The 23384-nt window shown below is 40.5% G+C and overlaps 1 protein-coding gene across 1 annotated transcript in view; it reads left to right on the top strand.

Moving 5' to 3' along the window:
• TTN (titin) overlaps positions 1-23384 on the top strand; it is a 239952-nt gene that overhangs the window by 213176 nt on the left and 3392 nt on the right. The window contains exons 274-302 of the mRNA XM_084264549.1: positions 124-420; positions 880-1167; positions 1251-1550; positions 1644-1946; positions 2117-2422; positions 2535-4301; positions 4397-4693; positions 5237-5524; positions 5620-5919; positions 5997-8063; positions 8152-8454; positions 8534-8839; positions 8938-9228; positions 9347-9646; positions 9754-10059; positions 10290-10595; positions 10693-10974; positions 11256-11849; positions 11965-12252; positions 12363-12662; positions 12985-13287; positions 13550-13852; positions 13963-14547; positions 14683-14988; positions 15081-15380; positions 15631-16206; positions 16299-16604; positions 16695-17288; positions 17414-23361. Coding sequence (XP_084120675.1) covers positions 124-420; positions 880-1167; positions 1251-1550; positions 1644-1946; positions 2117-2422; positions 2535-4301; positions 4397-4693; positions 5237-5524; positions 5620-5919; positions 5997-8063; positions 8152-8454; positions 8534-8839; positions 8938-9228; positions 9347-9646; positions 9754-10059; positions 10290-10595; positions 10693-10974; positions 11256-11849; positions 11965-12252; positions 12363-12662; positions 12985-13287; positions 13550-13852; positions 13963-14547; positions 14683-14988; positions 15081-15380; positions 15631-16206; positions 16299-16604; positions 16695-17288; positions 17414-23361 — 18710 coding nt within the window. The remainder of the gene's footprint in view (positions 1-123; positions 421-879; positions 1168-1250; positions 1551-1643; positions 1947-2116; positions 2423-2534; positions 4302-4396; positions 4694-5236; positions 5525-5619; positions 5920-5996; positions 8064-8151; positions 8455-8533; positions 8840-8937; positions 9229-9346; positions 9647-9753; positions 10060-10289; positions 10596-10692; positions 10975-11255; positions 11850-11964; positions 12253-12362; positions 12663-12984; positions 13288-13549; positions 13853-13962; positions 14548-14682; positions 14989-15080; positions 15381-15630; positions 16207-16298; positions 16605-16694; positions 17289-17413; positions 23362-23384) is intronic.

Below are 23384 nucleotides of genomic sequence, written 5' to 3'. Positions count from 1 at the left end.
TAAAGAAAGCAAACAATTTAAGTAGTGCTCTTTTTTTTCCTTTTAATATTGTGTCCTGTACAGTAAGCCAATATTCAATCCAGCTTTTATTCATTAGCAATATTCTTATGTTTTCTACTGCAGAACCACCAAGAAATGTTCGTGTATCAGATATTTCCAAGACTGCTATCACTCTGTCATGGCAGAAGCCAGCATTTGATGGTGGTAGCAAGATCACTGGATACATCGTAGAAAAACGTGATCTTCCAGATGGCAGATGGACAAAAGCTAGCTTTACCAATGTTATTGAGACTCAGTTCACAGTATCTGGTCTGACACAGAATTCCCAATATGAATTCCGTGTCTTTGCTAAGAATGCCGTTGGTTCCATGAGTAATCCCTCAGATGTTGCAGGTCCTATCACATGTGTTGATACATATGGTAAGTGTTTTGCAGCAATGATATCACAGTACCATTTTGTTGTGCTAGGAATCTTAAAGGCACTGCTGTTTTGTAGAACCATGGGGGATTTTTTTAATATGGAAGGCTAATTTACAGTGATTGATTCAATAAACTTGAATAATTGTGAGCTATTTGAGCATGATTGTAATTAACATCTTTGGCTGAATCTATACTTGCAAAGTCTTATGGTATCTTTGCTCTTCAAGCAACAGAAGTCTGCCCATGTCACATGGCCAAAGTGGTTATATTTTTATATGTGGTTGCCTCTACTTAGTACAATTAGTTCTAACTTGTGCTAGGTTTATGATTTAACTTATACATGATATCTTTAATCTCTAACTACTAGCTTACATAAAATGCTATTATTTTGGTTTTTATCAAATACAAGTCTAAAATAAGTATGGGTTTAACTTTTTCTCACTCTTACTTTTTCTTAAGGTGCACCTGAAATTGATGTGCCACCAGAATATACAGAAGTAGTGAAATATAAAGCAGGAACTTCAGTTAAGATAAAACTAGGCATCTCAGGCAAGCCTGCACCCACAATTGAATGGTTCAGAAATGGCAATGAGCTACAAACCAGTGCACTAATGTCTATTGAAAACACAACAGAATTTGCTTCTGTCCTCATCAAGGATGCAACTCGACACAACAGTGGCACCTATGAATTAAAACTGAAGAATGCCATGGGTTCAGCATCAGCGCATGTTAGAGTACAGATACTTGGTATGTCTTGAGATACAACTTTATTATACTGTTAAACAGTAATTGAGTAATAAATAACATGATCTTTCTTCTGCCTTCCACAGACAAGCCAGGACCCCCAGGTGGACCTATACATTTTAAGACGGTCACTGCTGAAAAGATTACCATAACATGGGAGCCACCAGCAGATGATGGTGGTGCACCTGTAACACACTACATTGTTGAAAAGCGGGAGACAAGCCGTGTTGTATGGTCTTTAATTTCTGAAAAACTTGAGGGGTGTATCATAACTACAACAAAACTCATCAAAGGAAATGAATATGTGTTCCGTGTTCGTGGCGTGAATAAGTTTGGAGTTGGTGATTCACTGGAGTCTGAGCCCATTATAGCCAAAAATTCATTTGGTAAGAAACATAGAAAACAACTATGCAATTAAATCATCTTGTGTATTATTTGTAAGTAGCACTTATCTACTAACATATATTATTTTTACGCAGTTACACCTGGACCACCGAGCGTACCAGAGGTCACAATGATAACCAAGAATTCTATGACCGTTGTCTGGAACAGGCCTACTGTTGATGGAGGCAGTGAAATATCAGGATACTTTCTTGAGAAGCGTGACAAGAAAAGTCTGAGTTGGTTCAAGGTTACTAAAGAAACCATTCGGGACACCAGACAGAAAGTGACAGGTCTAACTGAAAACAGCGAATATCATTTCCGAGTTTGTGCTGTCAATGCAGCTGGACAAGGTCCATTCTCTGAAGCTTCTGACTTTTACAAAGCCGCAGATCCTGTTGGTAAGTTACAACATGCAGTATTTCTAATTGGTTGGTAATCAATGGACAATGAGCAATTAGGATGGGATTGCACCAATGAAACAGAGGGCAGGTGGTCAGATTTTATTTCTTGTTATGATTAACTGCAAATCCAGATTCTGATATTTATTCCCCACCCCCTAAACTTACAGATAAGCCAGGCTCACCGACAAAGCTGAAGGTCGTGGATACAACCAAGACTTCTGTTACCCTTGGCTGGATTAAACCTGTTTATGATGGAGGAAGTCCAATTACCAGCTACGTGGTGGAGAAAAGGGAAGGTGAAGATCAAGAATGGACTGTAGTCAGTACTAAGGGAGAAGTGAGAACAACTGAGTATGTTGTATCCCACCTTCAGCCAAGTGTTAATTATTATTTCCGCGTGTCAGCTATAAATTCTGCTGGACAAGGAGAGCCTATTGAAATGACAGAACCTGTTCAAGCTAAAGATATTCTCGGTACTGTACTTTTCAGTGATTTATACATTTTCTGTGTTTTTAGATTTTTTTTCAAAGCATTTCTTATTTTAAATTCCAAGTATGTATTATTCATTTTTCCTTATATCCACAGTGGCACCAGAAATTGATCTGGATGTTGCTCTCCGGACCTCTATTGTTGCTAAAGCAGGTGAAGATGTGCAAATAATGATTCCATTCAAAGGAAGGCCTCCTCCAACAGTCACTTGGAGAAAGGGTGACAAGAATCTTGGAGTAGATGAAAGATATATCATCCAGAACACAGAATCATCTACACTACTTACTATTCCTCAAGTTACCCGAAGTGACACAGGAAAATATGTTCTTACAATTGAAAATGGAGTTGGGGAAGCAAAATCATCATTTGTGAATGTAAAGGTACTTGACACGCCATCTGCCTGCCAGAAGCTGCAGCTTAAGCATGTTTCTCGTGGCACAGTTACACTAGTATGGGAGCCACCTCTCATTAATGGTGGTTCTGAAATAACAAATTATGTTGTTGAAAAAAGAGATGCTACAAAGAGGGCCTGGTCAACTGTAACAACGAAGTGTTCTCATACCACCTTTAAGCTAACTAACCTGTCAGAGAAGACTGCATTCTTCTTCCGTGTTCTTGCTGAAAATGAAATTGGACTGGGTGAACCTTGTGAGACATCAGAACCTGTGAAAGCTGCAGACATACCTGGACCTGTGAAAAACCTAGCCATGAAAGATTCTACAAAGACTTCTGTTACATTGCAGTGGAGCAAGCCTGACTACGATGGTGGTAGCATTATATCAGACTATGTTATTGAAAAGAAACTGCATGAAGAAAAAGAATGGACTTATGCAGGCACAAGCAAGAGCTGTGAATATGAAGTTGAAAAACTTAAGGAGCTTTCTGTCATGGAATTCAGAGTCTTTGCTAAAAATGAAAAAGGCATGAGTGACGGTGTTACTGTTGGACCCATTACAGTGAAAGAACACATAATAACACCTGAAGCTGACCTTTCTGATATTCCTGGAGGTCAAATTGCAGTAAGAATTGGACACAACCTTCACATTGAACTTCCCTATAAAGCTAAACCTAAGCCATCAATGAGCTGGCTCAAGGATAACCTCCCACTTAAAGAAACTGAACATCTTCGTTTCAAGAAAACTGAAAACAAGATAAGCTTAAGCATCAAGAATGTGAAAAAAGAGCATGGTGGCAAATATACTTTAATTCTTGATAATGTAGTCTGCAGAAAAACATTCACAATCACTGTGATAACTCTTGGGCCTCCATCTAAGCCAAAAGGACCTTTAAGATTAGATGAAATCAAAGCAGATAGTGTAGTTTTGTCATGGGAAGCTCCTGAAGATGATGGGGGAGGAGAAATTACTGGCTACAGTATTGAGAAGAGAGAAACTTCACAAATGAACTGGAAACTGGTGTGTTCAAGTGCTGCAAGAACAACTTTCAAAGTACCAAACCTTGTTAAAGATACTGAATATCAGTTCAGAGTTCGTGCAGAAAATAGATACGGAGTAAGTCCACCCCTTGTCTCAGCAGATGTTGTGGCAAAGCATCAGTTTAGGCCACCAGGTGCTCCAGGAAAGCCTGTTGTATATAACATAACCGCTGATGGAATGACCATATCTTGGGATGCTCCTGTTTATGATGGTGGTTCAGAGATTATTGGATACCACGTTGAAAAGAAGGAAAGAAACAGTATTTTGTGGCAGAAGGTTAATGTTGCATTAATATCTAGCAGAGAATACAGGATTACTGGACTGCTTGAGGGCCTGGACTATCAGTTCCAAGTATACGCTGAAAACGCTGCAGGCCTAAGTCGAGCTAGTGAGCCGAGCAAATTTGCTTTGGCAGTATCTCCAGTAGGTGAGTAAATGATCAATCACTCATCCGAGAAAATCCTTGGCTTGTAGACCATGGTGAGTAGTAATAAACATAAATCTTAATTATTTTCTTTTCAGACCCACCTGGTACTCCTGATTACATTGATGTCACCAGGGAAACAGTCACCCTTAAATGGACCCCACCACTGCGTGATGGAGGCAGTAAGATTGTGGCTTACAGCATTGAGAAACGACAAGGAAGTGAAGACCGTTGGCTGAGATGTAACTTTACTGATGTCAGTGAATGCCAATATACAGTTACAGGACTCAGTTCAGGTGACCGGTATGAATTCAGAGTGCTTGCAAGAAATGCTGTTGGTACAATCAGCCCGCCATCACAGTCTTCAGGCTATATCATGACCAGAGATGAAAACGGTAAGAATTACTTCTTAATGTGCTTTGTTTTGAGTACGGAAGCCAGCTAGAGCTTCTGGCTATATTGGTGGGAAGTGGGGAGGCCAAGGTGCAAAGGAGCTGTGACTGAAATCCTTTCAGTCAACTTACAACATTTCTGTTTATACACCAAGGTGGAAGGGTCTAAATCAAAGACCCAAATCTAACAGGCGTACATAATCAGTTGCTGAAAAGCATGGACTCTTCATTTTTGTTGGATAAGCAGCAGCAGCAGAATAAATGTAATATTTTGATGCCTTGAATAATTCAGAAATTAAAATGTGCCTCGGGTAGATTGGCATACTGTAATAGTATATATTCATGGTGTCTTTCACCTAATGTTAATATGATGCACTGTGTGCTTACAGAAAAAAATAAGTTTATAATTCATATAACTGCTCTTTAAAGAATGCCATTTTCTAAGTAAAAATGTTCGTATATACCAATATCTTATAATTAGTACATTAAAAAGTATATCAGGAAAAAATACTAAGCTATATGGGATATTTTTTTTTCCTTTTTTAGTTGCTCCAACAATTGAATTTGGTCCTGAGCACTTTGAAGGCCTTACTGTTAAAGCTGGAGAGAGCATTAGACTTAAAGCTCTCATCAAAGGACGTCCAGTACCTAAAGTGACATGGTTTAAGGATGGCAAGGAGATTGAGAAAATAATGAATGTAGAAATAACTACAGCTATTGGATATAGTACAATCTTCATTAGAGATGCTACCCGGGATCATCGTGGAGTGTACACAGTAGAAGCCAAAAATGCATCAGGCACTAAACGAGAGGATATTACCTTCAGAGTACAAGGTACTGCACAAAACACCTTCAAAAGGCTCCTTTAAAATATTTTTTTATTATTCTAAGTGTCAGCAAATTATAATTCTTAACCTTTAAAATTGCAGACACACCAGGAAAAGTTGGTGGACCGATACGATTCACAAATATTACTGGAGAAAAAGTCACATTATGGTGGGAGCCTCCAACTAATGATGGTTGCGCTTCTATTTCCCACTACATAATTGAAAAACGTGAAACCAGCAGGATTGCCTGGGCATTAGTTGAAGATAAATGTGAAGCCTGCAGCTACACAGCACTTAAATTAATAAAGGGCAATGAGTACCAGTTCCGGGTCTCTGCAGTGAACAAATTTGGAGCTGGCAGACCATTGGAGTCTGATCCAGTTACTGCACAAATACCTTACAGTAAGTTTCCACCTCATTCTATAGAAGGAACTGTGGAGTTACCATCTTGTTTTTCTAATGACTTTTTTTTTTTCCAGCTCTTCCTGATGCACCAGGAACTCCAGAGCCTACCAACGTAACAGGAGACAGTATCACACTCACATGGGCAAGACCAAAATCAGATGGCGGAAGCGAGATAAACGAGTATATTCTAGAAAGAAGAGAAAAGAAGAGTATGCGCTGGGTTAAAGTATCCAGTAAGAGGCCCATTAGTGAGAACAGATACAGAGTAACTGGCCTTATTGAAGGCAATGAGTATGAATTCCATGTCATGGCTGAAAATGCTGCAGGAGTTGGACCTCCAAGTGACGTTTCAAAGCTGATTAAGTGTAGAGAACCTGTCAGTCCACCAAGTGCTCCTAATGTTGTAAAGGTGACAGATACTTCGAAGACTAGTGTAAGCTTAGAATGGACTAAACCTGTCTTTGATGGAGGCATGGAAATAATTGGGTACATCATTGAGATGTGCAAAGCTGATCTTGAAACATGGCAGAAAGTCAATGCAGAGACTGTTCTTGCTACTAAATATACTGTTGTTGATTTGGAGGCAGGAGAACACTATAAGTTCAGAGTTAGTGCTGTCAATGGTGCTGGCAAAGGAGAAAGTTGTGAAGTTTCTGCTTCAGTCCAAACTGTGGACAGGCTTTCTGCACCTGAAATTGATATCGATGCAAACTTCAAGCAGACTCATATTGTAAGAGCAGGTGCAAGCATTCGTCTCTTTATTGCCTTCTCTGGAAGACCTGTTCCTACTGCTGTGTGGTCCAAAGCAGATGCTAATCTTAGCTTGCGTGCTGACATTCAAACAACTGATTCATTTAGCACACTGACTGTGGAGGAATGCAATAGAAATGATTCTGGAAAGTATGTCTTTACTGTGGAAAACAACAGTGGAAGTAAGTCTATTACATTTACTGTCAAGGTTTTGGACACACCTGGTCCACCAGGTCCTATTACATTTAAAGATGTGACTCGAGGATCTATTACTTTAATGTGGGATGCTCCTGTTCTGGATGGAGGTTCACGCATCCATCACTACATTGTGGAAAAACGGGAAGCAAGTCGTCGTAGTTGGCAAGTGGTGAGTTCAAAATGCACTCGACAAATCTTTAAGGTTACTGATCTGGCAGAAGGTGTGCCATATTACTACCGAGTGTCAGCAGAAAATGAATATGGTATAGGTGAACCTTGTGAATTAACAGAACCAGTTGTAGCCACAGAAGAGCCTGCTCCACCTAAGAGACTAGATATTGTTGATACAACCAAGTCTTCTGTAGTTCTAGCTTGGCTTAAGCCTGATCATGATGGTGGTAGCCGTGTTACTGGATACCTTCTTGAAATGAAACAAAAAGGGTCTGACTCCTGGATCGAAGCTGGACAAACCAAACAACTTACTTTCACTGTTGAAGGCCTTGTGGAAAACACTGAATATGAGTTCCGGGTCAAGGCAAAGAATGATGCTGGCTACAGTGAGCCCAGAGAAGCTTTCTCCTCTGTTATTATTAAGGAGCCACAGATTGAACCAACAGCAGATCTCAGTGACATAAGCAGGCAGCTCATAACATGCAAGGCTGGAAGCAGCTTTACTATTGATATCCCTATCAGTGGGCGCCCAGCTCCAAAAGTGACATGGAAACTTGAGGAGATGAGGCTGAAGGAAACTGAGAGAGTGACCATCAAGACAACAAAAGACAGAACCACATTGACTGTAAAAGACAGTATGAGAGGTGACTCTGGTAAATACTACCTCACACTTGAAAACACTGCTGGTGTGAAAACATTTACTGTCACAGTAGTAGTCATTGGGAGACCAGGTCCTGTCACTGGCCCAATTGAAATATCATCTGTTTCTTCTGAATCCTGTGTGTTGACCTGGAAAGAACCTGAAGATGACGGTGGCAGTGACATTACGAACTACATTGTAGAGAAACGGGAATCTGGCACAACAGCATGGCAGTTGGTAAATTCCAGTGTGAAACGTACACAGATCAAAGTCACACATCTCACAAAATACCAAGAGTACAGTTTCCGAGTAAGCTCAGAAAACAGATTTGGAGTCAGCAAACCCCTTGAATCAAAAACAGTAGTTGCTGAGCATCCATTCGGTAAGTGAAACACTTTTTGAAATTGGTCATCTCCTCCGTGCTATTTGTAATAACTAACCATTTTCACGTGATCTTTTTTTGTGTTTAGTCCCACCAAGCCCACCTTCAAGGCCCGAAGTCTATTCTGTGTCTGCAACTGCCATGGCCATTCGCTGGGAGGAACCGTATCATGATGGTGGCAGCAAAGTCATTGGATATTGGGTTGAAAAGAAGGAGCGCAACACCATCCTTTGGGTGAAGGAAAACAAAGTACCATGCTGTGAATGCAACTACAAAGTCACGGGATTGGTGGAAGGCCTAGAATATCAATTCAGAACCTATGCTTTAAATGCTGCGGGTGTTAGCAAAGCTAGTGAAGCTTCCAGACCTGTAGTGGCTCAAAATCCAGTTGGTAAGTATTACTTTCAGAGTTATGCTGTTACTTAAGATAAGAGAGAATTCCAGTTCTCACTTTTGTTTTATTCCTCCAGATCCACCAGGTAGACCAGAAGTAACAGATGTCACCAGATCTACAGTGTCACTGAGCTGGTCAGCACCACTTTATGATGGTGGAAGCAAAATTATCGGCTACATTATAGAGCGCAAACCATATAATGAATCTGGTGATGGACGCTGGCTGAAATGCAACTATACCATTGTCTCAGAAAACTTTTTTACTGTGACAGCTCTTAGTGAAGATGAAGCATACGAATTCCGTGTATTAGCAAAGAATGCTGCTGGTGTGATTAGCAAAGGGTCTGAAACGACTGGTGCTGTCATTTGCAAAGATGAATACTGTAAGAAATATTTACTTGGAACAATTAAAAACATAATGTTCTTTAGTACTGGTATGTAACGTCTTAATCTTTTTTAAATCTCTTTTTCCTCATGACAGCACCACCAAAGGCTGAACTCGATGCCAGACTCCAGGGAGAAGTTGTGACCATTAGGGCTGGATCAGATCTTGTTCTTGATGCAGCCATTGGTGGGAAACCAGAACCAAAAGTCTTCTGGTCCAAAGGTGACAAGGAATTGGATCTATGCGAAAAGATATCACTGCAATACACCAGCAAACGAGCCATTGCAATTATAAAGTTCTGTGACAGAAGTGATAGTGGAAAATATACTTTAACAGTGAAAAATGCCAGTGGGATGAAACAAATTTCAGTTCTTGTCAAAGTGCTTGGTATGTATCCCATGATTAATATTTATATGTAGTATACTAAAAAAAAATCATTCTTTTAAAGAAGTGAGACACTTTTCCTTAGTTGCTAATAACAGTACTTATTTTCATCTCTACCCAGATTCACCAGGTCCATGTGCAGGCAAAATCACAATTAGCAGAGTAACAGAAGAGAAATGTACTCTGGCATGGAACATTCCTGAGGAAGATGGAGGTGCACAAATCACTCACTATATCGTAGAAAGGCGTGAAACCAGCAGACTTCACTGGGTTATTGTTGAGGCTGAATGCCAGACTTTATCATGTGTGGTAACGAAGCTTATTAAAAATAATGAATACATCTTCCGTGTGAGAGCTGTCAACAAATATGGACCAGGTGTTCCACTTGAAACAGAACCTGTGATTGCCAGGAACGCTTTCAGTGAGTGTTACTACCTTCTGTTCTGCATCAGAATTAGTGGAATATTTCTCATACATAAACAATTTGTTAATTTCTTTTTTTTTCCTACCCTTTAAAAAATGAAACAGCTATCCCAACACAGCCTGGTGCTCCTGAAGAAGTGAGTGTCGGCAAGGAACATGTAATTATTCAGTGGACAAAACCAGAATCAGATGGTGGTAGCGAGATTAAGGACTATCTTGTGGACAAACGTGAAAGGAAAAGTCTACGCTGGACACGAGTCAACAGAGATTACACTGTTTATGATACTAGACTGAAAGTCACTGGTCTCATGGAAGGCAGCCAGTACCAGTTCCGTGTCACCGCAGTGAATGCTGCTGGGAACAGTGAGCCTAGTGACGCTTCACAATACATGTTATGTAAAGAACCATCATGTAAGTTAGCACATTTAGAACATATTTTAATATATACTTATAATAATGGAGCATAAATCCAAGTTGACACTTCAACTAAGGAGCCCGAAACCACATTTGATCTAAGCAAACTAAGTAGCATTAGAATAAACCTAAGAGCAGTTAATTTTAAATGTCTCCTGTTTAGAAATTGTTTTTAACTGTAAAGTGTTTCCTGCATTAATGTGAAATGCATTTTTTCTTTTTAAAAGATACTCCTGCACCACCTTCAGCTCCAAGAGTTGTTGATACTACTAAGCACAGCATAAGTTTAGCATGGTCAAAGCCCACATACGACGGTGGTGCTGAAATCTTGGGCTATGTTCTTGAAATGAAAGAAGAAGGTACTGAACAATGGTATCGACCGCATACAACTGCCACTCTGAGGAATGCTGAGTTCACCGTGACTGGTCTTAAAACAACACAGAAATACCAATTCAGAGTTGCTGCTACAAATGTGAATGGTATGAGTGAATTTAGTGAATCCTCAGCAGAAATAGAACCTGTGGAAAGAATAGGTAATTTGAAAACTTCATGTGTATTTTAAGAAATAGTATTTTCCTTTAGAATGACTAAAAGATTCATTAATTACATGTTTCTTGCACCTTTCATCAGAAATACCTGAGCTTGAGCTTGCTGATGACCTGAAGAAGACAGTTACAGTCAGAGCTGGGGGTTCCCTGCGCCTAATGGTCTCAGTATCTGGCAGACCTGCTCCTGTAATCACATGGAGCAAGCAGGGTGTTGACCTTGTAAGTCGAGCTATTATTGATACTACAGACAGCTACACTCTGCTTATTGTGGATAAAGTCAATCGGTATGATGCTGGAAAATACGTCATTGAGGCTGAGAATCAATCAGGAAAAAAATCTGCAACTGTCTCTGTAAAAGTGTATGGTAAGTTCTGTTATGGTTGTATATGGGCATTACATCACTCATAGTGCATGTTGCTCAGGAATAAGAAAGTTATTAACTTCCAACGGAATTTTGAGGTTTAAATATCATGACATTGTTTGGGAAGTCAGAGAAAGTGATCCAAATGAAAATAAGTAGCTTCTAAAGCTGCACTAGTGCATAAATCAAATCCCAATGTTGCTTTTTTATGCAGAAGCAGTCATTGTCTGCAAAATGAAAGGATCCAAAAGAAAAACAAACCTATTTATTTTGTTTTGTTTTAGATACACCTGGTCCACCAGCTGCAGTGAGAATTAAGGAAGTATCAAAAGATTCTGTGACTCTTAATTGGGATATTCCAACCATTGACGGTGGAGCCCCAGTCAACAATTACTTAATTGAAAAACGTGAAGCTTCCATGCGAGCTTACAAGACGGTCACTACCAAATGCAGCAAGACATTTTATAGAGTTACTGGGCTTCTGGAAGGAGCTTTGTATTATTTCAGGGTACTACCAGAAAATATTTATGGCATTGGTGAAGCTTGTGAAACATCTGATGCAGTATTAGTATCTGATGTCCCAATGGTACCACAAAAACTTGAAGTGATTGACACCACTAAATCAACTGTTACTCTTGCATGGGAGAAACCACCACATGATGGTGGCAGCAGATTAACTGGCTATGTTATTGAGGCCAGCAAAGCTGGAACAGAAAGATGGTTGAAAGTAGTGACATTGAAGCCTACCGTCTATGAGCATACAATTATCTCTCTCAATGAAGGTGAACAGTACTTGTTCAGAGTCAGAGCACAGAATCAGAAGGGTGTGTCAGAACCACGAGAGATTGTCACAGCAGTGACAGTACAAGACCAAAAAGGTAGGTATCTACTGTTAAAACTAATAGGGCCCAGCTGTTATTACTGTTATATATCATCACAAAATGAACGTGGTATTTATAAAGTGGATATTTAAAATACATTTTCTTTCCTTAGTTCTACCAACAATTGACTTTGCTGGAATACCTCAAAAGACAATTCATGTACCTGCTGGCAAGCCCATTGAGTTAGCTATTCCAATTGAAGGAAGACCACCTCCAGCCGCATCTTGGTTCTTTGCTGGTTCTAAACTGAAAGAATCAGAACGCATCAAAATAGAGACCGTTGCCAAAACAGCTAAATTAACTATTCGTGAAACCACTATACATGACACTGGAGAGTACACGCTGGAACTGAAGAACACAACTGGAACAGTTACTGATACAATAAAGGTTATAATCCTTGGTAAGAATTTATGAAAATAGCTGCCCATGATCTTTCCCTGTCTGAACTTTTTTACATCAGCAGTATGATTCCTTTTCTCCACATTTTTTTGTGTTTGATTTTTTTTCTAGACAAACCTGGACCACCTGTTGGACCTATCCGAATTGATGAAATTGACTCAAATTATGTAACCATCTCCTGGGAGCCACCTGAGCTGGATGGTGGAGCTACCCTTAGTGGCTATGTGGTAGAACAGCGCGATGCTCACCGCCCTGGATGGCTGCCTGTTTCAGAGTCAGTAACCAGGACAACGTTTAAATTCACCAGACTTGTTGAAGGTGCAGAATATGTGTTCCGTGTGGCTGCTACAAACCGCTTTGGAATCGGATCTTATCTGCAGTCTGAAATTATAGAATGCAAGAGCAGAATCCGTAAGTCTGAATTTTTGCTTACTCTCTACCTTTAAAAATTTAAAATATTTATTTAAATGGGCTTATATATATCCCATTTAAAAACACAGATAAGGTTTTTCTAGATGTTGGATTTTCTGCTAGCATTACCATCAGCCTGAAAATTTGCTTTACCTCATTACACAGTATTTCACTGACCTAGTTTGTAAAGTACTTCGACATCTGCTGATAAAAACAGTTTAATAGGAAACTGATATTACACTGTCATTTACAAAGTGTTGCATGTTGCTAATGTGTAGAATTATTTGATGCTCTCTTCATTAATTCTGGGGTGTTTTTACAGGCATTCCTGGTCCTCCTGGCACTCCAGAAGTGTTTGATATCTCTCGAGATGGCATGACATTAACTTGGTACCCTCCAGAAGATGATGGTGACTCACAGATTACTGGTTATATTGTGGAACGAAAAGAAGTTAGAGCAGATAGATGGATCCGTGTGAATAAAGTTCCAGTCACTATGACTCGTTACCGATCCACTGGGTTGGTTGAAGGATTAGAATATGAGCACCGAGTGACAGCAATCAATGCCAGAGGCACTGGCAAACCCAGCCGTCCTTCCAAGTCTGCTGTTGCCAGAGATCCAATTGGTACGTAATTTCCTACATAGATAAACCACATTATGGCAGAAAGGAATGACACTCTTTTCTCTAATTTGTGAATTTATTAACAAATACACTTTAATTCTGACTGGAGAAAATCAAGACAGTATTAGTGAAAATCTTTCATTCTGTCTTCGTGTATACACCCTATAGAATTCATATAGATCATATATTGCAAGTTAGTATGTGTTACATCTTTTACATATTCATAACAAAAGATCCCACTCCCCTATCTGATCTTCTCTTCCAGCTCCTCCAGGTAAACCTCAAAATCCAAGAGTCACCGATACTACAAGAACATCTGTCTCCCTGGCTTGGAGTCCACCAGAAGATGAAGGTGGTTCTAAAGTTACTGGCTACTTAATTGAGATGCAGAAGGTTGATCAATTTGAATGGACGAAATGCAATACCACGCCAACCAAGATTCGTGAATATACCTTGACACATCTCCCCCAGGGTGCAGAGTACAGATTCCGTGTGCTAGCCTGTAATGCTGGTGGGCCAGGAGAACCTGCTGAAGTGCCAGGAACAGTCAAAGTAACAGAAATGCTTGGTAAGACACTTAATTCTTATTGAAAGGTGTCTTAAAAAAATATTTGCTTTAAGCAGGTATGATATCATCTGTAAAACAGACATAGCATGACATGTTCATTTTGTTTACAGAATATCCTGACTACGAACTTGATGAAAAATACCAGGAAGGTCTCATGGTGAGACAAGGTGGAGTTATCAGGCTTACAATACCCATTAAGGGTAAGCCCATCCCAATATGCAAATGGACAAAAGAAGGACATGACATCAGCAAGAGGGCCATGATTGCAACTTCTGACACTCACACAGAACTTGTGATCAAAGATGCAGAAAGAGAAGATTCAGGCACCTATGATTTGGCACTGGAAAACAAGTGTGGCAAAAAAGCTGTGTATATTAAAGTCAGAGTGATTGGCATTCCAAATCCACCAGAAGGGCCACTCGAGTATGATGATATACAAGCTCGTTCTGTCAGAGTAAGCTGGAGACCTCCTACAGATGACGGTGGTGCAGATATCCTAGGCTATATTGTTGAGAGACGAGAAGTACCAAAGACTGCCTGGTACACTGTTGACTCTAGAGTGAAAGGAACATCACTAGTGGTGAAAGGGCTCAAAGAAAATGTGGAATACCACTTCCGTGTTTCTGCTGAAAACCACTTTGGTATTAGCAAGTCTCTCAAATCTGAAGAACCAGCAGTGCCAAAGACACCTCTGAGTAAGTCCTTTTTTAGATTTAAAAAAATTAAAATTAAAATTTCATTGTGGTTCTAAAAGTGCAGTACATTATGCAAATGTTTGAATGCTACGTCACTATTATTTCTATTATATTTACTATTATAATTTTTAACAGATCCTCCAGAGCCTCCAAACAACCCACCTGAAGTGCTTGATGTTACAAAGAGTTCTGTCAACTTGTCCTGGTCTAGACCTAAAGATGATGGTGGGTCTCGTGTAACTGGCTACTATATTGACCGTAAAGAGACATCTACAGATAAATGGGTCCGGCATAATAAAACACAGATTACCACTACAATGTACACAGTCACAGGACTTGTTCCAGATGCTGAATACCAATTCCGTATCATTGCTCAAAATGACATTGGTGAAAGTGAAGCAAGTCCTGCTTCTGAACCAGTTGTATGCAAGGATCCATTTGGTAAGAAAATGTTTGCAGTAGCAGATCTTCTTAAGAGCAACTTAGTGCCATTTAGAGAGGAATTTATTTTCTGCATCTATTTTAACTTTCAGACAAACCAAGCCAACCTGGAGAAATTGAGATCACTTCTGTATCTAAGGACAGCATAACGTTAGAGTGGGAACGACCTGAGAGTGATGGTGGCAAAGAGATCCTTGGCTACTGGGTTGAATATCGCCAGTCTGGAGAAAGCACCTGGAAAAAATGCAGTAAAGAACGCATCAAGGACAGGCAGTTTACAGTAGGAGGTTTACTAGAGGCTACAGAATATGAGTTCCGTGTTTTTGCAGAAAATCAGACTGGCCTCAGCCGGCCTCGAAGGACTGCTATGGCAGTGAAAACTAAATTAACATGTAAGCAAAAGTATATTGTCATATTCGCTGTGATACTGTTGTGATTTGCTGTGCTGTAAACCACAGGACTGCAGGTAGCATGCTGCCTATTTGTTTTACACGTTATTTGCCAACACGACTGTCCTAAAGCACAGTCTTTCAAGTGTAAGAGGCAAAAGTATAAATGAAAAATTAATTTCCGTTAGCATAGTCATAGAGGAAAATTTCATAGCAATCTTTTTTTCCTTTCTTTCTACTTTCTTTGTCACAGCTGGAGAAGCACCTGCCATAAGAAAAGAAATGCAGGATGTTACAACTAAACTGGGTGAAGCAGCTCAGCTGACATGCCAGATTGTTGGGAGACCTTTGCCTGATATTAAATGGTACCGCTTTGGGAAAGAACTAGTGCAAAGCCGGAAATACAAAATGTCATCTGATGGACGCAACCATACACTGACAGTAATGACAGATGAACAAGAAGATGAAGGTCTCTACACTTGTACGGCTACCAATGATGTTGGAGAAATTGAAACCAGTGGGAAGCTATTATTGCAAGCTCCTCCTCAATTCCATCCTGGTTTCCCACTGAAAGAGAAATACTACGCGGGTGCAGGTGGCACCCTCCGCCTTCATGTTGTGTATATTGGCCGACCAGTACCAGCAATAACTTGGTTCCACGGCAACAAACCTTTGAGAGGATCAGAAACGGTTACTATTGAGAACACAGAGCATTATACTCATCTTGCTATTAAGAATGTCCAGCACAAGACTCATGCTGGGAAGTACAAAGTGCAACTCAGTAACACATTTGGAACGGTTGACACTGTACTTAATGTGGAAATACAAGGTAATTAATTTTATTTTCAGTATTTTTTTTAGTGTTTTCTCAAATATTTACTGACAAAAAAACGTAACAATATCATGCTTTTACTTTCACAGATAAGCCAGATAAACCAGTAGGGCCAATTGTTATAGAGTCCATACTGAAAAATTCTGTGGTGATAAGCTGGAAACCACCAGAAGATGATGGAGGTGCTATGATAACAAATTACATCATAGAGAAACGTGAAGCCAAGGAAGGAACAGAATGGCAACTTGTATCTTCAAGCATTTCAGGCACAACCTGTAGAATTGTTAACCTAACTGAAAACGCAGGCTACTATTTCCGTGTTTCTGCTCAGAATACTTATGGCATCAGTGAAGCACTAGAAGTTTCATCAATTGTTGTTATGAAGCCTCCATTTGGTAAGTGGATGCCCAAATAGTAATTTCTGTATGTGCCTGTAATTATTAAGGCAAGCTCACTTCAGTTTTTGAACCTTTTATTCTTTACAGAAAAACCAGGACAACCTGGTCAGCCAGTAGCAAGTGCTGTCACAAAGGATTCTTGTGTTGTCTCATGGAAGCCACCTGCAAGTGATGGCGGTGCAAAGATTAGAACTTACTACCTTGAGAAGCGTGAGAAAAAACAAAACAAGTGGATTTCTGTAACAACAGATGAAATTCGTGAAACTGTCTATTCTGTGAAAGATCTTATTGAAGGTCTTGAATATGAGTTCCGTGTAAAATGTGAAAATCTTGGTGGTGAAAGTGAGTGGAGTGAAGTATCACAACCAGTCATTCCAAAATCTGATGTACCAATTCAAGCTCCACATTTCAAGGAAGAACTAAGGAATCTAAATGTGAAGTTTCAAGCTAATGCCACATTTGTCTGCAAAGTCACTGGTCATCCTAAACCAATTGTCAAGTGGTACAGACAGGGCAAAGAAATCATGCCAGATGGTGAAAAGATCAAGATACAAGAATTCAAGGGTGGATATCACCAGCTGGTCATCACAAATGTAACAGATGATGATGCCACAGTATATCAAGTTAGAGCTACCAACCAAGGAGGATCTGTGTCTGGCACTGCCTCTTTGGACGTGGAAGGTGAATGAGGGGGGGTCTTTATTCCTAAGACAAATTCTTTTTAAGCTTTGGATATTTAGACAATTGGTGCTCTTCTCATGTGCTTTTGGTCATGCATTGTTTGGTTTTTTTTCTTTCTATTTCAGTTCCTGCAAAGATTCACTTGCCCAAAAACCTGGAAGGCATGGGAGCTGTTCACGCCCTCCGAGGGGAAGTAGTGAGCATCAAGATTCCATTTAGTGGCAAGCCTCACCCCGTGATCACATGGCAGAAGGGACAAGACCTCATCGATACTAACGGGCACTACCAAGTCATTGTTACGAGATCATTCACATCTCTTGTTTTCCCAAATGGTGTTGACAGAAAAGATGCAGGGTTTTACATTGTTTGTGCCAAAAACAGATTTGGAATTGATCAAAAAACAGTTGAATTAGATGTGGCTGATGTCCCTGATCCACCAAGAGGTCTGAAGGTAACTGACATTTCAAGGGATTCAGTCAACTTAACCTGGAATGAACCAGCTACTGATGGTGGAAGCAGAATCATAAACTACATTATTGAGAAACGTGCTACAACAGCAGAGCGATGGATTCGTGTTGCACAAGCTCGTGAGACTCGATACACGGTGGTGAACCTATTTGGCAAGACCACCTACCAGTTCCGTGTAATCGCAGAAAACAAGTTTGGCCAAAGCCAACCTTCTGAACCTACTGATCCAATTATAACAAAGGAAGATAAGACCAGAGTAATGAACTACGATGAAGAAGTTGATGAGACCAGAGAAGTCACCACAGTTAAAGCAGCTCACTATTCTACAAAGGAACTCTATGACAAATATATGATTGCGGAAGAGCTTGGGCGTGGGCAGTTTGGCATTGCACACCGCTGCGTTGAGGCAGCTTCAAAAAAGACTTACCTGGCCAAGTTTGTCAAAGTAAAGGGTGCTGACCAAGTTTTGGTAAAGAAAGAAATTTCCATCCTAAACATTGCTAGGCACCGAAATATCCTGTATCTTCATGAATCATTTGAGAGCCTAGAAGAATTGGTCATGATCTTTGAATTCATTTCTGGAGTTGATATCTTTGAAAGGATCACCACAGCTTCATTTGAGCTGAATGAAAGAGAAATAATAAGTTATGTACGCCAGGTCTGTGATGCACTAGAATTTTTACACCGTCACAGCATTGGACATTTTGATATTAAACCAGACAATATTATTTATTTCACAAGAAGAAGCTCTGTAGTTAAAATTGTTGAATTTGGTCAAGCTAGGCAATTGAAGCCTGGAGACAGCTTTAGACTCCAGTTCACTTCTCCTGAATACTATGCACCTGAAGTACATCATCATGATTTGGTCAGCACAGCTACTGACATGTGGTCAGTTGGTGCTTTAACATACATACTTCTTAGCGGCATTAATCCTTTCATTGCTGAAACAAACCAACAAGTTATTGAAAATATTCTGAACGCTGAATACAACTTTGATGATGAAGCATTCAAGGACATAAGTGTTGAGGCCATGGACTTCATTGATCGCCTACTAGTAAAGGAAAGAAAAGCTCGCATGACTGCTGCTGAAGCGCTTAACCATGTGTGGCTAAAACAGCAGACAGAAAAGACCAGCACTAAAGCAATCAAGACCTTGAGGCACAGGCGTTACTACCAAACTCTAGTAAAGAAGGAGTGGAACACAGTTGTGTCAGTAGCCCGCATTTCCTGTGGAGGCGCGATTAGATCTCAGAAAGGTGTAACAGTAGCAAAAGTTAAAGTTGCACCAATAGACATTGGTCCCATTGCTGGGCAGATAAAACATACTGTTACAGAAGAAGGAGGGCATGCCAAGTATGTATGTCGGATTGAAAACTACGATCAGTCCACACAAGTCACATGGTACTTTGGTATGAGGCAGTTAGAAAGCAGTGAGAAATATGAAATCAAATACGAAGAAGGTGTGGCGACCATGTATGTCAAAGATGTGTCTAAATCCGATGATGGCACCTACAGATGCAAGGTAGTAAACGACTATGGTGAAGACAGCTCTTATGCAGAACTTTTTGTTAAAGGTGTGAGAGAAATTTCTGACCACTACAGATGCAGAACTGTTAGGAAAGTGAAACGACGGGTTGATACTATGAGACTATTAGAGCGTCCACCAGAATTCACTCTGCCTTTGTATAACCGCACCGCATATGTTGGAGAAAATGTCAGGTTTGGAGTGACTATAACAGTTCACCCAGAACCTCGCTTAACATGGTTCAAATCAGGCCAGAAAATCAAACCTGGTGATGATGATAGGAAGTATACTTTTGAATCAGACAAGGGTCTTTATCAACTTGTCATCAATAATGTCACTGAAGAGGATGATGCTGAATACAGTATTGTGGCACGCAATAAATATGGTGAAGATAGCTGCAAAGCTAAGCTGACTGTGATTCCACATCCACCTCCAGCAGATGCCACACTAAGGCCAATGTTTAAAAGACTGCTGGCAAATGCTGAATGTCAAGAAGGCCAAAGTGTCAGTTTTGAAATCAGGGTATCTGGTGTACCCAAACCGACACTGAAATGGGAGAAAGATGGTCAACCTCTATCCTTTGGTCCTAACTTTGATATAATTCATGAAGGTTTAGATTATTACGCTTTGCATATTAGAGATACTTTACCAGAAGACAGCGGTTATTACAGAGTTACTGCTACAAACAGTGCTGGATCTACAAGCTGTCAAGCTTACCTAAAAGTTGAACGCGTGAAATATGTAAAGCGTGAGTACAAGACTGAAGAAGAGCGGGAGAAACATGTACAGAGGCAAATTGACAAGACCTTACGAATGGCAGAAATCCTTTCTGGCGTTGAAGCAGTTCCACTGACACAAACTGCACAAGAGGCTCTCAGAGAAGCTGCTATCTTATACAAACCGGCTGTTAGCACTAAAACTGTCAAAGGTGAATATGAAATCAAGAAAGAAGAAAAGAAGGAAGAAAGAAGACTTCGTATGCCCTATGAGGTCCCAGAGCCTCGCAAACATGCACGCACTACTCTTGAGGAAGACCAGAACATTAAACACTTTGTGCCTCTGTCAGACATGAAGTGGTACAAGAGGCTGCGAGACCAGTATGAAATGCCAGGAAAAATGGAGAGAACTGTTCAGAAACGCCAGAAACGCATACGTCTTTCCAGGTGGGAGCAATTCTATGTGATGCCACTGCCACGCATTTCTGATCAGTATAAACCTAAATGGCGCATACCAAAGCTTACACAAGATGATCTTGAAACTGTGAGACCAGCACGGCGGCATACCCCATCACCAGACTATGAATATTACTACAGACCAAGAAGGCGATCACTTGGTGACTTGTCTGATGAGGAGCTACTCCTGCCTATTGATGACTATTTAGCCATGAAGAGAACCGAAGAGGAAAGGCTGCGCCTTGAAGAAGAGCTGGAGTTAGGCTTCTCTGCTTCCCCACCAAGTAGAAGCCCCCCACGCTTTGAATTGTCTGCTCTTCGGTATTCTACTGCAGGAACACAGGTCAGTTCAGAGGAAGAAAGAAAAAGAGAGCTGAGATATTCAAGTTACCACATCCCAACTAAAGCTGAGACCAGTGCAACCTATGCTGAGCTTCGACAACGCCATGACAGGGCTGCCTACAGACCACCTAAACAAAAGCAAAGAATAATGGATGAAAGAGAGGATGAAGAATTGCTCCGCCCTGTTGGCACTGCTCAACGACTGTCTGAATACAGGAGTGAACTCGAATATATGGCAGAAGAGGAAAAGAGTAGACTCAGGAGAAGGAGGGAGAGAGAAATAACTGAGATCACATCAGAAGAAGAAGAAGAAATAGAAATGGTGCAACATGTTCACAGGGAATTTTCACCTCCCTCTAGATTACTAAGGAGAAGAAGATCTCTTTCTCCAACTTACATTGAGTTGATGCGTCCTGTATCTGAATTAATTCGACCCCGCTCACGGCCTCCTGAAGAAATTGAGAGAAGATCCCCAACACCAGAGAGAACTCGACCACGCTCACCTAGCCCAGTTTCTACTGAAAGATCGCTCTCTCGGTTTGAGAGGATGGCAAGATTTGATATATTTTCTAGATACGAGTCCATGAAATCTGCTTTGAAAACTCAGAAAACTATGGAAAGGAAATATGAAGTTCTGACTCAGCAGCCCTTCACGCTTGACCATGCTCCTCGCATCACCCTGAGAATGCGCTCACACCGGGTACCATGTGGCCATAATACCAGGTTCATTCTAAATGTTCAGTCAAAACCAACTGCTGAAGTGAAGTGGTACCATAATGGTATTGAGCTCCAGGAGAGCAGCAAGATACATTTTAGTAATACCAGCGGTGTATTAACTCTGGAGATTCTTGACTGTCACATTGACGACAGTGGAACATACCGGGCTGTATGCACAAACTACAAAGGGGAATGCTCTGATTATGCAACACTAGATGTTACTGGAGGAGATTACACTACATACTCTTCCCAACGCAGAGATGAAGAAGTACCAAGGTCCATTTTACCTGACTTGACAAAAACAGAGGCATATGCAGTCTCCTCATTTAAGAAAGCATCCGCTACAGAAGCAAGTTCCTCACTAAGAGAGGTAAAATCAGAAATGTCAGCCACAAGAGAATCACTTTTATCATATGAACACTATGCTGCTTCTGAAGAAAAGATCACTGCAGCTGAAGAAAAATCATTAGAAGAAAGGACTGTGCACAAGGCATTTAAAAGCACTCTACCAGCAACGATCCTTACAAAACCACGGTCAATCACAGTTTCTGAAGGGGAGACTGCAAGATTTTCCTGTGATGTTGATGGTGAACCAGCACCAACAATAACATGGTTCCGTGCTGGTCAGCCCATTGTTTCTTCAAGGCGCTTCCAAGTAATGCGAACACAGTACAAGTCTACCTTTGAAATTTCATCGGTCCAGATGTCAGATGAAGGAACTTATACTGTTGTGGTGGAAAACTCTGAAGGAAGACAGGAAGCACATTTTACTTTGACCATTCAAAGAACAAAAATTCCAGAAAAAACAATGACATCACCTCCGAAAATCAAATCTCCCGAGCCTCGTGTAAAGTCTCCGGAACCAGTTAAGTCTCCTAAACGAGTGAAATCTCCTGAACCCATCAGCAGCCCCCCGAAAGCAAAGTCACCTCCTGTAGACAAAACAGTACCAGCAGAGAAAGTACAATTACCTACTGCTTCTCCACCAAAGATAAAACAGCATCTCAAAGCAGAAACTCTTGGAGATAAAGTGAAGTTATCCTGTGCCGTTGAAAGCAGTGTTTTAAGTGTCAGAGAAGTGGCTTGGTATAAAGATGGCAAAAAACTGAAAGAAGATCATCATTTCAAGTTTCATTATGCAGCAGATGGCACCTATGAGCTCAAAATCTATGATCTCATGGAATCTGATAAAGGAGAATACACCTGTGAAATTATTGGGGAAGGAGGTGCTTCAAAAACTAACTTCCAGTTTACTGGCCAAGTATTTAAAAATATCTATTCCCAGGTAAGCGGTGTATCTGAAACTCATAAATCAGTTCAGAAAGAAGATGAAGTGCTCACAGTTTCTGCACAGAAGAAATCAGCAGTGGCAACTGAAGAAAAAGCAGCAGTTCAAGAAGTCATTAAAAAGTCAATTGTTACTGAAGATGTCAAACAACTGAAAGCAGAAATTAAAACTTCTTCAACTAAAATGACGGTGTCTGAAGGGCAGAAAGTGACATTGAAGGCCAACATTCCTGGTGCAGCTGAAGTAAAATGGGTGCTGAATGGAATGGAACTGAGAAATTCAGATGATTACAGATATGGTGTTTCTGGAAGTGATCACACACTAACTATCAAAAAGGCTAGTAACAAAGATGAAGGTATACTCACCTGTGAGGGTAAAACTGATGAAGGCATTATTAAATGCCAGTATGTTCTGACCTTTTCTAAAGAGCACTCCAAGGAACCAGCATTTATCATTCAGCCTAAGTCTCAAAATGTCAACGAAGGACAAGATGTACTGTTCACCTGTGAAGTTTCTGGGGATCCTTCTCCTGAAATTGAGTGGTTTAAGAACAATCAACCTGTAAGTATTTATTTAATATCTTT

This window comes from Gallinula chloropus (genome assembly GCF_964237585.1).
Source record: "Gallinula chloropus genome assembly, chromosome: 5".
In the NCBI taxonomy this organism is placed as follows: domain Eukaryota; kingdom Metazoa; phylum Chordata; class Aves; order Gruiformes; family Rallidae; genus Gallinula; species Gallinula chloropus.
Note: the sequence above shows the minus strand (reverse complement) of the source record. Positions and strands in the feature narration are given on the sequence as shown.